The sequence below is a fragment of the Gossypium hirsutum genome, chromosome D11 (genome assembly GCF_007990345.1).
Source record: "Gossypium hirsutum isolate 1008001.06 chromosome D11, Gossypium_hirsutum_v2.1, whole genome shotgun sequence".
In the NCBI taxonomy this organism is placed as follows: Eukaryota; Viridiplantae; Streptophyta; class Magnoliopsida; order Malvales; family Malvaceae; genus Gossypium; species Gossypium hirsutum.
The window spans coordinates 50,073,476-50,090,389 of NC_053447.1; the positions used below are offsets into that span (position 1 = coordinate 50,073,476).

Consider the following 16,914-nt stretch of genomic DNA (forward strand, 5'->3'; position numbering starts at 1 on the left):
ACGTTTTTGTTAAAGTTCCTAGTTTAATAGAACTGATACCATTTTGGTATGACTATTTAGCTAGTCAAACAATAATTGCTTAGAATGAAACTAAGTTGTTGTATTTGATAAAACTAGAATTTATTATTAGAGTACTTGTTATGGGAAATGAGGAAGGGTTAGTGAGATTATTTGACTTTTCCATTAAACCTAGTTTCTGTGTTAATATGTATAAGTAAGTAGTGATTTCTTGATCAATCTTCATATCTTCTTAGCATTCATCTTCTTTCAAAAATTTTCTCTACACTCACTCTTTCTGAAAACCTAAGACCGAAAATCTACTTGAGTTGGGTTCGCTGTACTCTGTCAACTCCTTCGCTTGTTTGAGCTCCTTGGTAATTATTGATAAACCCTAGGTTATTTTCAAGTTTATTTATGTTATATTAGAGTTGTATGTGTTAGTGTAAGGAAGGAAACTTCCTAGTTATAGGTTTTATGACAACGTTTCTTGCAAACATGTTTAGTCCCTGGAATAATGATTTGATAAGTTTAACTATCCATATTTTAGCTCAAGACAATCTTGAAGGTCCCCATGATAAGGGCAAAGGTCTTATTGTTTAGACTTGTACTTTCTGTTGAGTTCCTTATTACTTCAATGTGTGTGTAATACATTTGCTTATACCTTGTTTGAGGTAAGTATTCATACTTTGAAGGGATGAAACATTTGTATGTGAAAGGTGGTCATTCGGAGTCGTGAGTCTAGTGATGGTATGTCGGTATTAAAGAGTAAGAACCCTTCTTCATGCTTAAGCCAATACCTGTTGCATCTGACAAGAATAATATGGCCTAAAAAATGGAAATAAACTCATGGCAATGTCTTCAATGTAATAAGAATTGAACTGGTAGATTGCGATACATGAAAATGGTCGTGTAGCCTCTAGTAGGGCAAGAGTCTGTTTGTGATTGGTACTTGCCAACTAGGGAATTGTGTGATTATGCTTAAGTTGAAAATTATTGCTTGAATTGTTAATGACTATTGTAATGTTTTCTTCTAGAACTCACTAAGTTCTTTTGAACTTACCTAGTTACCTTACCTTCTCAGGACTGCTATTGAAGTAAATAAAGTGTTTGGACTACGCTAAAGAACAATTGCTATCATGAGATTTCTAGTGTCAGGATGTTCAATTTTGAAGGATGAAATTGTATTCAAACTTATCATTACGAAATTATGAATTTAATGAAATTACAGTCAAGTATTTATGATTTTAAAAACGTACTATTTTATTTAGTCTTGAATGACAAATGATTTAATTTTGTTTGCTTTAATGTAGTGACACGTCATTCTTGGATCCTCCTTAAAGATTGGGGTTGGAGTGTTATAATCCCACACTCGACAGAAGTGAGCTTGAGGGTAGCGGAGAAGACTACTCGGTCGAACTGCTCATCCTAGACGAATCGAAAATGTACAATTTTAATTAAGTGTTTATTACTTTAGAAAACACAACCAAATTCTAATTTTGGAAAAAAAAATTAAAACTCTAATTTTTCCTTAAATTTATTTTTCGTTGTGTTTTCTAAACCCGATTTTCGCATATAACTCTCATATCTAGTCCTCACACCCTTCTTCCAATATCCACATCACTTCAAATTAGAAGCGATGAGTAGCAAATCTTCCCAATCCTCATGTTTTGTTGCCCACAGTATCCAATAATAAAGCTCAATAATTATATCTAGAATTTACTAAGTGTTGTAAGGAATAGTGTAAAAACAATTTCCACTAAGATTAATTAGCCACTTCTCTATCCATTCTCTTCTGTAAATTAGTGTTTAGCATCGTTCCTCTCTCTAGTGTAAACTATCGACTCTTAAATCCCAAGTTTATTAGGCCACAAATCTCTCAAGTCAATAAAAATTCCTGCATTTTACCTTCACACACACCCATCCTTATTGTTTCTTAAATGACTACAATATCTCCTTAAAGTCTTCAATAACCAACCACGAAAGTCACAACCTTAGCACAAGTGGCGTAATAAGCTTTAGGACTCACCCTATAGTTCCAGGGGACGAAGTTAGTAAATTTAATTTAAGACGTAAAAAATAAACAATAAAATGAGAGGGAGCAAATTTCAACTTTACGATTATGTTAATTTGTGATTTTATAAAATTTAAAAAGAATATAAAGGCAAGTTATCATTTTTGGGTGCCATTGCTATTACTTGCCCCTTTGTTTCCACCATATATAGACCTAAAATCATCTTCCTTGAATTCAACATTAATGTGTAACAAGAAATAAGATTGAAGCACAATAATAATCCTAAACTTTCAAAAAAGAGGATTTTTAAACTTACATGAATCCATTCGAAAATCCACATTGTGGAAGAATAAAAAATAACATAAACAATCATGTGAATAAAACATAATATGTGATAGTCAAATAATATATATAATGTATGAAATATAAAGCAAGCGTGTAAAATTAATTTAATTTTAAAACTAATGTAAATGATCCTCCTAGCAGCTAATGTTTAAAACTAATTTTTTTATAAGTCATAATTAAGTTAAAAAAAAGTATATTTTATCTTAAAAAGGATCCAATTAATTTTAAATATCTATTTCCATTACATATTCATTCTTCCAAGTCATCCTCTTCCCAAATAAAAGAGACCACTGTATATATTGCATTATTTTGTTTTATTCTGACAAATTAGGAAAAATCAAGAGAACTTTTTTTTTTTTTGGTTTATGTAAACAAGAAAACTTAAGGGCAAGCCAAGAAAATTAAAGCTTAATAAACTTGTTTAAGAGATATTAGTTACCATATTTAGAACAAATTTAAATTGGTTTAAATTCATGACTTTAGAACTTATAAAGAAATACCAAAATTAAGACTATAAGAGGCTCCAAAGCAACCCCATTTTGCCAAATATGAAATATTAGTTCCTTCCTTCAGAAAAGAAATACTAGTAATTATTCTTCCAATATATATATATATTAGTAATAGTAATTAGTCAAGATTTGTTTGGATTAATTATTAGAGCAGTTGTCTTAATGGCATAGGTCCATAAATGGCATAATTCCAAATCTTATTATCCCTTCTCTTAAAGAAAGAAAATGAAAGGGAATGAAAAGAAAAATGTATATTTTGATAATTCTTTTTTCAAAAGAGAAAAGAAAAAATGTTTCACTTTTGTATTTTCTCGTAAAAATATGTCGAAAAATTTTCTTCAAATATAAATACAAAATGTACAGATTAAAATAGTATAAAATGAGATATGTTTAAAGGTTTCGTTCTAATACATTGAAGATTAAATATTTTAATATTACAAATGATATTACAAAATTGTAAATTAAGAAATTATTACGGGTCTATTTAGACAACACAGAGTAATTGAATAAAAGTGTAATTATTAGTAATTGCAAACTCCTGTAATTACAAAAAAATTATAATTTCCTTGACGTGTTTATCTGGTAGAGTAATACATCGTAATTCTTTATATCATATTTGGTAGTACAAATAGTAATTATACAATTATATAATTTATCTTTTTTTAAAAAATTGATTATTATAAAAATATTAGTATAATAAAACTAATTTTTAAGCAAGTAACAAAAATTAAAATAAAATAATTATATGTATTATGTTCGTATAAAAAGTAGTTGATAACACAATTACTAATAAAAATAGCAAGAAAAATAAACATTATATGAAAATTTATCAAATAATTATATGAAAAAGTAGTTGGCCCTTGATTGAAATTATCATCATCTGAATTTGAATTTGCGTCATTAAAATTATCAATATCTCTTTCTTCCATGTACTCTACGAAATATGGATTATCTCAATTCCACCTATGATTGAAGTTATGAAACATGCAACATGTTAATACGATTCAACCTTGTTTTTTTATGCTATACTAAGGTAGTGTTATTAATATGAGAAATATTTTTTAGAACAACAAATGTATTTTCAACCACATTTTAAAAAATTAAAGGTTTCAAATTAAAGAGTTTACGAGCTATGTATGGTGCTTGTGCCTGGCACTATTCTCTCAAATGGTATCATACCTCACGATATGGTGCAAGAAAATCTTTTATATTTGCATAACTAGCATTGACCTTATAATATTTGGGCTCATAGTCCAAATAGTCTGTAGATTTAATTATAAAAACTTATATAAACTTAATTTGAAGAAAGACTTATACTAAATTATATCCCTTTTATAATATATAAATTAAGTAAAAAATAATATATAATTTATAATATATAATCTTTATAAAAAAATTATAAATTGTTCAAAATATTCATAATATTTCTTATAAATAATATAATTTATTACTATAACTTTAGAATTTTTTTTTATAAATAGGTTACGAAAAGAAAAATTATAATATTTTTTTATGAATAAGTATATTATTTTTATAATATATAGTATGTACATATAAATGAGTTATGTCCATACTTGGTCATAACCTTTATAAATAAATATATTATAACACTTTTATAGCATATAAATTATTTTTTTATAATAAAATTTTTGACCATAAATTTAGAAATTTTTTAGGATTTAAATAATATAATTTTTTGTTATAACTTTACCAAATACATAAATTATTTTTATAAATTATTCTTTTTAATATTTATAATATAATAATTTTTTACCATAACTATTCCAAACACTTATACGTATTCGTTCTTATAATATATATTTTTATAACTTGTATAAAAATGATTTTTTTAAAATTAGAATTGGGTGTAATTACATGCCTAATTACTTTAATTCTCACCCTCCCCTAAGAATTGAAAAGTGTAATTGAGAGTACTCTAACTACAACCAATTTGGTAGGACCCGACAATTACCATAGTTACCAAAACATATCATCATTGTGTAATTCCAAGTAATTATGTCCAAATCTAATTATTAAATGACTTTCTAAACACTACCAACATATTTTTCAATTAAAAAGAAATTATTACATATTTTTTTATTTAAAATTATTTTCTATCGTTTTAAATATGGCCTATGAATTTAATAAAATGTTTAATGATAATATATTTTTATTAGAAGGAAAAGGCACACATTTTAAGAATTTTTTTAATATTTGAAATTATCAGATTAAACCTGAAATTGAAAATTTAAACAACTTATATTAATAAATATATTTTGAAATTTTTGATAAAAAATAAATTAAGCTTGAAATTGAGGTATTAAAAACTATGTCGACTTAGGTCCAAAATCCTATTATATCGGTATCTTTTCAAATTTCTATAAATATATATAAAAATAAACACCTTCATAGAAATATCTTTTACTTTGAAAAAGAAATGAGTTTTTGTTAATTTCATGGAAACATAAGTGAAATCAACTCAATCAAATACTTAAATCATACTAAATTTTACAACAACCACAATGTGGATGAATAGAAATATTTTATATTAAAAATATATTTATAAAAATGGGGGAAGCCATATACATGATTGTGCGGTCAATTGACCATGCAAAGAAAAAATATAACAAATTTACTTTTAGTTTTTAATTTTTTTTTATATAATTGATGTATTGACCTCCTAACAAATTAAAAATATCCATTAAATTTTTTTGAAAAAGAATTATTTTATAAAAAATATTTTATATAAAAATAAATGAATATTTCTACCCACTAAAATTTAAAAATCCCTAATCCTTTTTATTTTCTTTTAACTCTTGTACTTTTCTCTCAATTTTTTTTTATTTTCTTACACACACTCTCTAGTATTTTTACAAGAAGTGTGATCAATTTTTCAATACTTTCAAGTCGGTCTCCATAATTGGTAACAATTCTTCTTTTCTTTTCAAGCTTTATGGATTAATCTCTAGAACATTAGAATTGTGACTTTTCCTATAATAGATTAAGATTTTTATACAAGATTTAGTTTTTTTATTGATTGAATGATTTTGGGATATTGGTTTTGTATGAGGTTCCTAACATTTTATTTGAGTAATAATTTTTAGAAGTTAACTAATACATCCGTGAATAAATTAGGGTCGACTATATTTATAATCTTGAACTTTTTGAATATTGATAAAAAATTTAGTATTTTTATTTAGAAATTGTTATTGCTAGTGTGATTATTGTGAATCTTGTGTTGAAAATTGACATATTGCATTCTCATGACACCGAAAAGTACTTAAGTGATTTTTATTTTTGTAAAAAAAATTACTAGTTGTATGTTGGCTTTGTGAAAACTTTTGTGTTTAAGGTTTAAATTTATTTTTCCAATATCTACTAGTGAATTAGAAGAACTACAACAAGAAAAGAGTGAATATACAAAGTGAAATACAAACCAATATGAAAAAAAAAATGTCAAACAAGTCAAGTTTAGCCTGTAAATCCTTCTAGTCATTCAATAATTTAGAGCTAAGATTACAAATTATCATCCAAATGATAGAGATAATATAAGAAAAAAATGTCAAACAAGTCAAGTTTAGCCTTTAAATCCTTCTAGTCATCATCCAAATGATAGAGATAATATAAGAAAATCATATTTACAAAAAAAAAGTACTTTATCAACCTCACAGTCACAACTTTCCCAAAAAAAAAATGGTGGATCGAAAATTTTCAACTTATTAGTATAAAGACTATGTAATAGTCTTGCATATAATAATATTTACATTACTTTATCAAGGATTAATATTGCACACTAGTTTATATGATTTTTATAAACGTTTTAAGTTTTCAAAATTTAACCCCACAATTTAAGTTTTTTAACTTCGCCCTTATTTATAAAACATTTTAACAAATGATTATTGATGGGATGGTAAGAGGTTTCTATTTGAATTTGGTCTTATGTTTGATTGCCAAATAATGTTTTTTTAGTTGTTTCATTTGAAAAATCATATAAAAGTATTAAAAACAAATATACCCTTATAATAATATTAATTGCACTTTAAAGTTAGGGTACTTTAATAATTTTACACCTAAGTTGGTGTCAAGTTGACTTGTGGCACCAACTCAGTTAAAAAATTTATATATACTATAGAAACCCTATCACACACATCTGTGTGTGGAAACCACGAATTTAGAACACAGATGCCTATTTCTATACAATTGATAGAGGTAATAAAGTTTGTATAATAAAATTAAAATTGCTGAGACTGTGATACAACAAGGAGAGGTAGAGAGGAGAGAGTGGTGGTTGTTGTGGAGGCTGGTTCACCAAGTTAGGGCGGAGAGCTAGAGGTAGTGAAGACTAGTGGTGGCGAGAGTGCTAAGGTTGAGAATTGAAGGTATGTTGATAGAGTACTGGCTTGGTCTCTAAGGGGAGGTTATCCCTTCTTCATCGTTCTTAAGAGTATTTATAGGTGAGGGTCCCATGTAAGGTGATGTTAACGTGTTGGATTTGCCACCTAGCCATTATTATGTAACGCGTGAGGCGGATGTCTTTGATGGGACAAGGATGTCTGTGATGGGATAGATCTAGTCATTCACTCTGACTTGATAGTTTAAGGCAGTTGAAGTCATATGGTGTTTGGTAACCAACAAATTCACGTTCTCGATGAAAGCTTGGGGACCTGGATGACGAATGACTCACACTTTTTCGGATGGTCTTTCCAGAAGGGAGGCTTGTAATGCCCTCAAATTTTATTAAGTACGGAATGCTAAATTATGTCAAATAATTTAATTTGATTCAGTGGGTAGGTGTTGTGATTATGTGCGTGAGGTTCTGGGCTCGAGTCTTTCGTTTGGAATTTTGTTAATTTTTGGTCCTATTCCTATCCCTGGTTATTTGGCTTAAATCTTGTTTCCATGCAAGTTATGGTAGAATGAGTTTGTTGGTTCGATGGTAAGGTGACTGTTAACTTACCCTTTGGTCATGTGTTTGAATCTCTGTATATGTAAAGTGGGAATTCTTTTAGTTTCTTGGCTATAGGTTAGTAATTGTGTTTAATTGGAACTCTAAATAATCTGATAGGTTAGGATAATATCAGAATATTACTTTTTGTTGAATTAAATTTCAATTTTTCCTAATTTCTCCCAACAAGCCGTCTAAGCCTTCACTCTCCTCACGTTGGTTTTTCTCTTCTCCCCTTTTATATTTTCTCTTCTCCCCTTTTATATTTTCTCTTTCTTTTTCACGTTTTCCTCTCTTTTGTTTCCTATTTTCTTTTTACTTTCGTGAGTTTGCTTTTCTTGCTTTTTTTCCCATTAATTTTGTTGTTGTTGTTCCATTTGTCTTCGGTGTATTTGTTGGGAATTTGTCTTTCGATCTTTGGGTAAGGTGTGGTGTAAGTTTTGTCAAGGCATTTTTTTCTATTTTTATAGTCTTATTTTGTTCTTGAATAATGTTAGAGTTCTTGGTGTTAAATTACTTTTCGTGGTTATATTAAGTGTTTTTTATGGTTTGTTTAGGCAAAGGTTGTGAGAATCAATTACCTCTAGTGGAGTAAGTCTCAGTTCAAACGTTGTTCTTTGAGTGGTAAGAGCTCGATTTTGGTTTTGGGATTGGAATTTTGGTAAATATATGCTATTTTGGGTGGATCTTTGATGGTTAATTAGTATGATTTAATGAACGAATGTAGGTTTCGTGAGTTACAGACGTGTGGTTTGTCATATTAGTAATCAGGTGTGTGAAATTAACCCGAAAAATCATTCGAAACTCGAAAAAATTGCAAAACAAGGGCTATTTTCAAAACTATCCAGCGTCACATGATCGTGTGCCAAACTGTGTGTACCACACTGCCGTGTGCTAGGCCGTGTAAAGCACACAGCCGTGTGTGCTTCCACGGCCTAGATTTGTAGACCATATGCACTATACAGGCTGGCTAGTTGGGTCGTTTGGGCCCTTTTGGCCAATTTTGGAGGTCGTTTGGGGGTTGATTTAGGGATTAAAATTGGATCTGTGGGCATCTTGGTAAGCCTATAAAAGCAGAAAATTAGGTATGTTATTCAGAAATAAGTTTAGGGAGCATGTTATGTAAGTTCACTTTTGTAACACTCCAAATTCAACCTAGAAGTTTAGGTCGAATTTGGACGAGTTACACCAAACATATTGAAAACTGATTTCTTTTTAGAGTTGTAACTTTAAAAACCAAAATTTCTTTTTAGTCAATTTAGGTGGTTTTGTAGTTTTATGTTAGAATTGACAAATACTGACAAGATTATCAAAAGAAAAGCAAGGCAAATCCAAAAAACAATTTACAAACCCAAAAGATCAAATCTTAGCTATATCTATAACATAATCCGAGCTCTCATATGCCATCCGATCCTAAGTCAGATGTCCACCTAGATAGACTAAGGTAAGACAAAGGGTGAGCTACTGAGCATCGTGTAAAACCAACTCAAATACAAATAAACAGATCCTAACATATATAAATCAAAGTAACACAATAAACTTAATAATAATTTTATAGCCGGTACAAAATAAATCTAGAGTATCACAAAAATTTCCACAACGATAGTACGACAGAACCGAACAAAATAGAATGGAGCAGAGCAGAGTAGAACAAATCAAGCAAAGCAGAATATAACAGAGTAGAGAAGAACAGAACAAAGCAGAGAATGTGTTATGCAGATCTTGTATTTTTCAAACAGATCAAAATACATATTTATCAGAAAACGTCCTACCCAAACTCCGCTACACACCAAAATAGATTCCCCCAGAACTCATCCAACGAAATCACACCAATAGATAATTATGGATGGTGCCACCGGAATTTTGCAGTTAAGATTGCCAGATCGGATAAAAGTGGTCAAACCACTATAGTACAACTAAGTTGCCGGAACAAAATTGTGGATAAACCACCAAATAATGCAAACCATTAACTACCAGAAACATCCTCCTTCCATATCAACCTAAATCCCATGTAATGTGTCATGGCATATATATGCAGAATCAGAGTGATGACTATGTAAGTCATGCTATCTTTCAATAACAGAATCAGGAGGTGCGAGAGTCTATGTCTTCTAAAATAGATTTATCAAACCTCAACAGACCATACCAGATTTTTCATGAAGTCGGATGCACGGTTATAAATCAGAATCAGTAACAATCAGTCTAACATGTTCAGATATCACATATTCCTCATCAACAAAGTAACGTAGAGGGTTATAAATCAGAATTAGTAACAATCAACCTAACATAATCAGATATCTCATATTCTTTATCAATAGAGTAACATAAAGGCGTACCAACAAACTTAGTAGAATACAGATCGTACTTGGATAATTCACACATTAGATAATAGCACATTATGTTCTGAAAGATCCTATTCACTTAGGTTTAAACATAGCAGATATACGTACGGATCATAATTTCTTCATCATTAGATCATCATATATCAAGTTATATAGCCTAATTTAGATTGTACAAACCCTACAATAGGCCTGCGTTCGTTTTGAATGATGCTTGTGGCCCAAGGGAAAAAATCCAAATATTGCTTCACACGCTTGTATGATTTAACATGGCTTGGAGGACTGTCCTGTATGGCTCCACACGGTTTGGCACACGTCTGTATGCTTGCCCGTGTGTCCCACACGGCCTGACATACGCCCATGTCACTTACCTGTGTGGTCTTAACTCGCCCAGGCCGTGTGTGGCGTCGACAGTCTCATTTTCAAACAAATAAAATTTGAAGAAGAAGGGGTTTTTGATACCCACCTGATACGGATTCGATACAGGAGCAACAAAGATGAATTCTCATCCCTAAACGACAAGTAATTACCCAACAAATGTTTAATTCACAGTCAAATCGCTAAAACTAACATTCTAAAACTAAAGTTACATCGAAGAACTTTCGACACCAAACTTTAAATCGAATGAATTAAACTAGAAGGAAAAGTTAGACCTCGTATAGAATCGGTGTAATGTAACATAACAAAAGAAAGGACACTTGGAATTAAGAAACCAAAATGAAGAAACTAAAGAACAGAAAAAGAATGATAGAAAAACGTCGCAGAAAAAGGAAAGAACAAAATGAAAAAAAAGATGAAACCCATCGGAGGTTTCTGGAAGGTTTTAAATAACCAATCGAAACTAACTATCATACAACAAAATTCAAAAACAAAACATTTCCTGTTGCTTTTGCCAATATTTGAACACAGGACCAAGGATTACATAGAAGCTTAAACACTGAACCAGCAAGCTCATTCTTGACATCCATAAACTGAATTTAACTTATAAATCAAACATTCAAAGATAAGGGTTTAAGTAAAATAAGAAAATTTCCAGAAATAGGATTCGAGCCCGGAACCTCACACACATACCCAGAACACTTGACCACTGAACCAAACTAATTTACTTGTAAAAAATTTCTATGATTTAAACTCATAATTGAAGGATGACTACTCTTGATTTCAAAATCCAATTTCTTCTAACCCAATTTTTGGGATGTTACAACTTTGTATATGTTAGGTATTATGTTATGTTCTATAAATATATGTTTAGACATGTATGCTACGTAAGCTATATGGTACGTATTTGTATATGTTAGCATGTTCGTACATATGATTTGGGGTGGGTTTGGTATGTTAGAGGAAGTGTATAAGGCAGTTTTATTGCAATAATGGCGGCTAGATCAAAAATTTCTGTCTAGCAACTCAACTGCATATTTATGAGTGGCACATCGCCTCAAATTGGTGTGATTGGATGGATGGACTCTATTAGTCCTAATTGGTGTGATTGATTGGACGGAGGGGTGTGTAGCGGATGAGGGTAGGAGATGCTATGATAATTTCTAATATGAAATATGATATGCTTTGTTATAGGATATGATAACCTCTAATATGTTATATGATATATGGTAAGAAATTTCGGTCTGATACAAACTCTATATGTATATTTGATACATGGGTCAAATCACACATAGGGCGTAAAGCTCATGCGTTTGTATGTTTCATTTCAGGTGATCCTTAGGCTTAAGATTGGACAACAACTCTGGAGCTCTATTTTCACAGTATTGGGTTGCATATTGTGTTTAAGTATGTTTTGGACTTTTTTTGGTCTTTTTGGACTTTTAATTTTTGTTTGGGACTTTAAAATTTATTTTGGAATTTGAATTACAAAAGACTTAATTTTAATTGGTGTTGAAGACAAAACAACATGATTAACAAAGGACTAAGGTTTTATAAGATTGAGTCGCTATAACATTTTTTCCACTGCAAAGTTTTTGACTAAGTCATTACAATGTTTTAACTCACAAATGAATTGGGTCCATAGATTTGTTTAAACAAAGCTAATAACATACGGTTTTTCATCAAAGTACTCACGGGTTTTTCATAATAGTTATGTTTTCAACGTTTTAAGCAATCTTGTTATTTTTTAGTTAAACGAGCCTTTCACCAAAAATTAAGCAAGATTATTTTCACGTGTAATGTGACCCTCACAATCCAATCATAACGTCTAGGATAGGTATGGGGTGTTACAAGGCTTCTGGGTGACCTCCTGGTTTGTTGGCAACTAGCTTATTGATTGGGTGTCTTTCTAGCTTGTCATGTGTCTTGACACGGATGGGGTATAACAAAAATGTATAAAAAAAGTGTACCAAAAGAATTTAAAATGTATATAAAAAAAGTTAAAATAAAGCTTGGGTTGAATAGTAAATTTATCTGTGTGTTCAAATCCCTCAAAATTGATTTTTTTTATTGTTTATTAAATAAAAGTACTAAAACTACCTCGAATAATATAACTTATTTTAAATAATAAAAATATTTTTTTTATAATTTCTCTAATCGAATTGATACCCAGTTGACTCATGATATCAATTCCATTAATAACTTAAATAATAATGTAGATAATAAATATTTACATGTGAATTAGATATTTAATATGCATTTTTTACCTAAACATTTAATGTGCACATTTTTTTTTACCTAAACATTGAATGTGCACATTTTTACGTAGGATATTAAAACCAACAAGTAAAAAATTCTAGTTTAAAACCCAATTATTATTGATATAAATTAAATGAAATGTAAAGAAATAAATGATAAAAAATAAATTTGTACAAAAATTAAATCTTGCAATTGCCCATCCTCCAGGTGGACCATCAATTAGTGGAACTAGATGAATGATCTTAGATTCACCAATTAGAATATTAGGGTTTCTATAATCTAGAATCACATTATTGGCCAAAAAAAAATCTAATCACATTATTTAGTAGGATAAAAACTAGGGTACTTTCTTCAAAAAAAACAAAAAAACAGAACTAGTGTGAGTAATCACACTATAATTCAATTGAAATAATTATCGAAATTACCTTTTTATGCCTGCTTTAATGATATTTAGTGTTTTATATATTAAAAAAAAACTCCTTACATTACTACTTGATTAAACAATCTCATAAATTATTTTTGTAGGTTCCTAATTTAAAGAATAAAAATTAAAGTAAATATATTTTTAATTTTATATTATTTTTTTGATGATGCACTTTATCTAGGGGCGAATCTGAATGGCAAGGATCTTGGTCCCCCTCCCATGAAAAATTGCTATTTAAATCCCTTATAAAATCATAAAATTAAAAATTATTTTATGATAAAATTGCACTTTGCTCCCAAAATGACAAAAAGTATGTTTAATCACTTAAAAAATTATGAATAATAAATTAATACATTATGTTTAATCCCTTTAAAAATTTATTATTCAATTCCGGCCCCTCCTAAATTTTGTTTTTAGATTCGCCCCTACTTTAACATCAACATAAGATTTAAAAGAGTAATTAATTTTTTCAAAAGAGTAACTAAGCGTGTTATGTATATAAGAACTTTCAAGAAATTTAAAAAAGATAATTTTACTTTTTATTTAATAACATATTCTCATCAAATTCACAACAGCATAAAATGAAAATTAATGAACTTTGATTTGGAGCAACCATACATATGAAACTTGAATTTTGGTTTACATGTATATATGAAACGCTGATTTTGATTCAATTGTACACACTTAAAGAAATGAGTAAATATATTTATTTTCATATCGGAGTAATATAATTGTTTGTGTATGCAATATATCAACGTAAAATGGTGCTAATTCGATAATATTATTACTAATTTCTAAAATTTAAATTAAATCAAAATTTCATGTATAAAATCGTACAAACTCAATGTTCATGTATAACATTGAACATTGGATCAATGTTCATGTATAATTTTGATATTTATTCCAAATTTAATTTATTTATTTTTACATTGAAGTTAATAATTCTTTTTAACTAATAATATCTTTTATTGAAATATTTAAACTATATAGATTCTTATATGAATTAGTTTGAAAATTCCCATCATTATTTAAAAACATTAAAAATACATTAATATTAATATTTTTATAATTTAAATTTAAACAATTTTTTATTACTAAACAGTAATTTAAGTCGAACTTTACCACCCAAATTAATAAATAAAATCTAGTATAATTTTCAACTCAGCTTTAGTAAATCTTTTTGGCCTAAATAATTTAAATGCTACAAGATGCTTGGAGTTGATGTGTATTTTTTATATTTGAAATTTAACTTTTTAAGATTTTCTATAAATTTATTGATGTGATATTTTAAAATTAGAAAGAAATATTCACTTAATAATTATATAAAAAAAGAATAACATTGTAAAGGATTTATATTTAATAGGAAATTTTAACCGCGTTAACTATTCTTAAAATTTAAAATTCACATAAAAAATTTAATTATAATAATAATATTATAAAAATTAAATCTTAAATTTGAGTATAATTTAAAGGTCAAAAGTAAAATTTAACAATTGTTATATAACCTTAAAAACAAGGAAATAGAGGGATGTAAACTAAAATATAATCATTGTAAGGGTATCATAATTGAAATTTAATCACGTGTTATATAGGAAGACATTAAAACTTTTATTTTATATGGAGATTTTATCCGAATTTAATAATCCATTTAAATAAAAATATTTTATTCAATTTTAATTAATTTGTTTTAAACGAAACCTATGATTAGCCACACAATAATTTAGTGATAAAAGGGAAAGGGAGATGACAAAAATTAAAATAGGCTATAGTGAGAAGTGAGAAGTGTCAATCGCCTTGACCTTTTATGATGAGCTGTGCTACATGTGAGTTTAGAAAAGTGAGAAAGTGCCATTTGAGAAGTTTATATAATTGCCACTACTTAAGTAGGGATTCATTTCAAAATATATATATATTTTAAATATTTTTCTTCTGACTTTGGTTTTCTTGATTGACTATAATATTTAAGATGAAGTTAATAAAAGGGGTTACTGACTCAGCAAGGTAGATCAAAATTGGTGTAAGAAAACCCTTTTCTAAGGTCACCTCTCTCTCTCTTTTACTTATATACCACTCACATGGCACTATCACTATTTCAAAACTCCATAGCTGAATAATTATAATAATAACAAAACAGCTTGGAAGAAAAGCCATGGGAAGACCTCCTTGCTGTGATAAAGTTGGTATCAAGAAAGGTCCATGGACCCCTGAGGAAGATATCATACTTGTCTCTTACATCCAACAACATGGTGCAGGGAATTGGAGATCAGTACCCACTAATACTGGTATATTTTACACCAATTCCCACTTTCTTTTTTAGCGTTTATAAGTTCAATAAAGAAAAGGGGATTCCATGGTTTCTTTTGGCTGATTCAAACCAACCTTTGTTTAAAGGGTTATTGAGATGCAGCAAAAGTTGCAGGCTTCGATGGACTAATTATCTGAGACCAGGCATCAAGCGAGGGAACTTCACTCCTCATGAAGAAGGCATGATAATTCACTTGCAAGCTTTATTGGGTAACAAGTAATCCTCAAAAATCTTCTTTGATTCTATATATACTCCATTCGTTTACCTTCTTTAAGTTCTCCAGTGGATCATATTCTTTGTTTGTTTGTTTATACGTAGATGGGCAGCAATTGCTTCATACCTACCACAAAGGACAGATAATGATATAAAGAACTACTGGAACACCCACCTGAAGAAGAAACTAAACAAGTTTCAGTCAGCTTTGGACCCCCACCCTTCAATTGAGAGAAAGAGCAGCTTAGAATTTGCTTCAACTTCTTCAAGTACTAGTGCTGTTGGGCTAAATCAAGCCTCTTCAACATATGCTTCAAGCACTGAGAATATTTCTAGGCTTCTTCAAGGTTGGATGAGATCATCACCAAAGACAACTAATGATAATAATAGCTCTCTACTTCTCAAGGATACTTCTCAATATCAGAAATGGGATCAAAATACCAGCTTAGATGCTGATTCTTCAGCTGGATATAAACCCAAAGCTGAACAAGAAGGCGGTAATTTGATCTCCCATGAAGAGTTTGAGTCGATTTTATCGTTTGCGAACATTAACAATGTTGTATGGGACAAGTCTACTTGTGAATCTACATCAAAGGGTGCTTGTCAAGATTCAGGAAATGATGATGATGGTGATGATGATGATGATGGTGATGATAAGGTCAATGTTGCAATGGCCCCAGAGAATTATAAGAAGCAAAAAGTTGATCATCACAACAACAACAACAATAATAAGAATAATCAGCCATTATCGTTTCTTGAGAAGTGGCTTTTTGATGAGAGTTCTTCGGGTCAAGCAGAAGAGATGAATCAGATGATGGAACTGTCTTCAGTCTTCTAAGTTTTTTCTTTTTTACCTTCTTTGTTCCTCTCTCTTAGCTTCATTTCGTTTCAAGCTTTTATTAATGAAGAAAAATAAGGAAGAAAAGTTTGGGTTATTTAATTCTCTTGATCATAAAGCATAAATGATTATTTTCTAAGCACTCAAAATCAGCAAGCTGGGTTTCAGATTTGTGAAATTTTTTCATGGAAATATATATTGTCCCATATATACATGATCAAATTCTTCATCTTCTTTGAATGTATTTGACTATTTTTGGGTTTTCATTGGAGAATGCATAGAACAAGGACATAAAGAGATAGAAGGTATCACTAAATATATAAGATATTATTAAGTTAAATTAACACC

General features: G+C 29.4%; 1 protein-coding gene across 1 annotated transcript; it reads left to right on the plus strand.

The window, feature by feature from the left end:
* The first annotated feature begins 15,128 nt into the window (after positions 1–15,128).
* LOC107948938 (transcription factor MYB60) lies at positions 15,129–16,663 on the plus strand. The gene is made up of 4 exons (XM_016883606.2): positions 15,129–15,248; positions 15,345–15,492; positions 15,602–15,731; positions 15,834–16,663. The coding sequence occupies exons 2-4, from the start codon at positions 15,360–15,362 to the stop codon at positions 16,564–16,566; spliced, it is 996 nt and encodes a 331-aa protein (XP_016739095.1). The 5' UTR covers positions 15,129–15,248; positions 15,345–15,359; the 3' UTR covers positions 16,567–16,663.
* Positions 16,664–16,914: the final 251 nt, after the last annotated feature.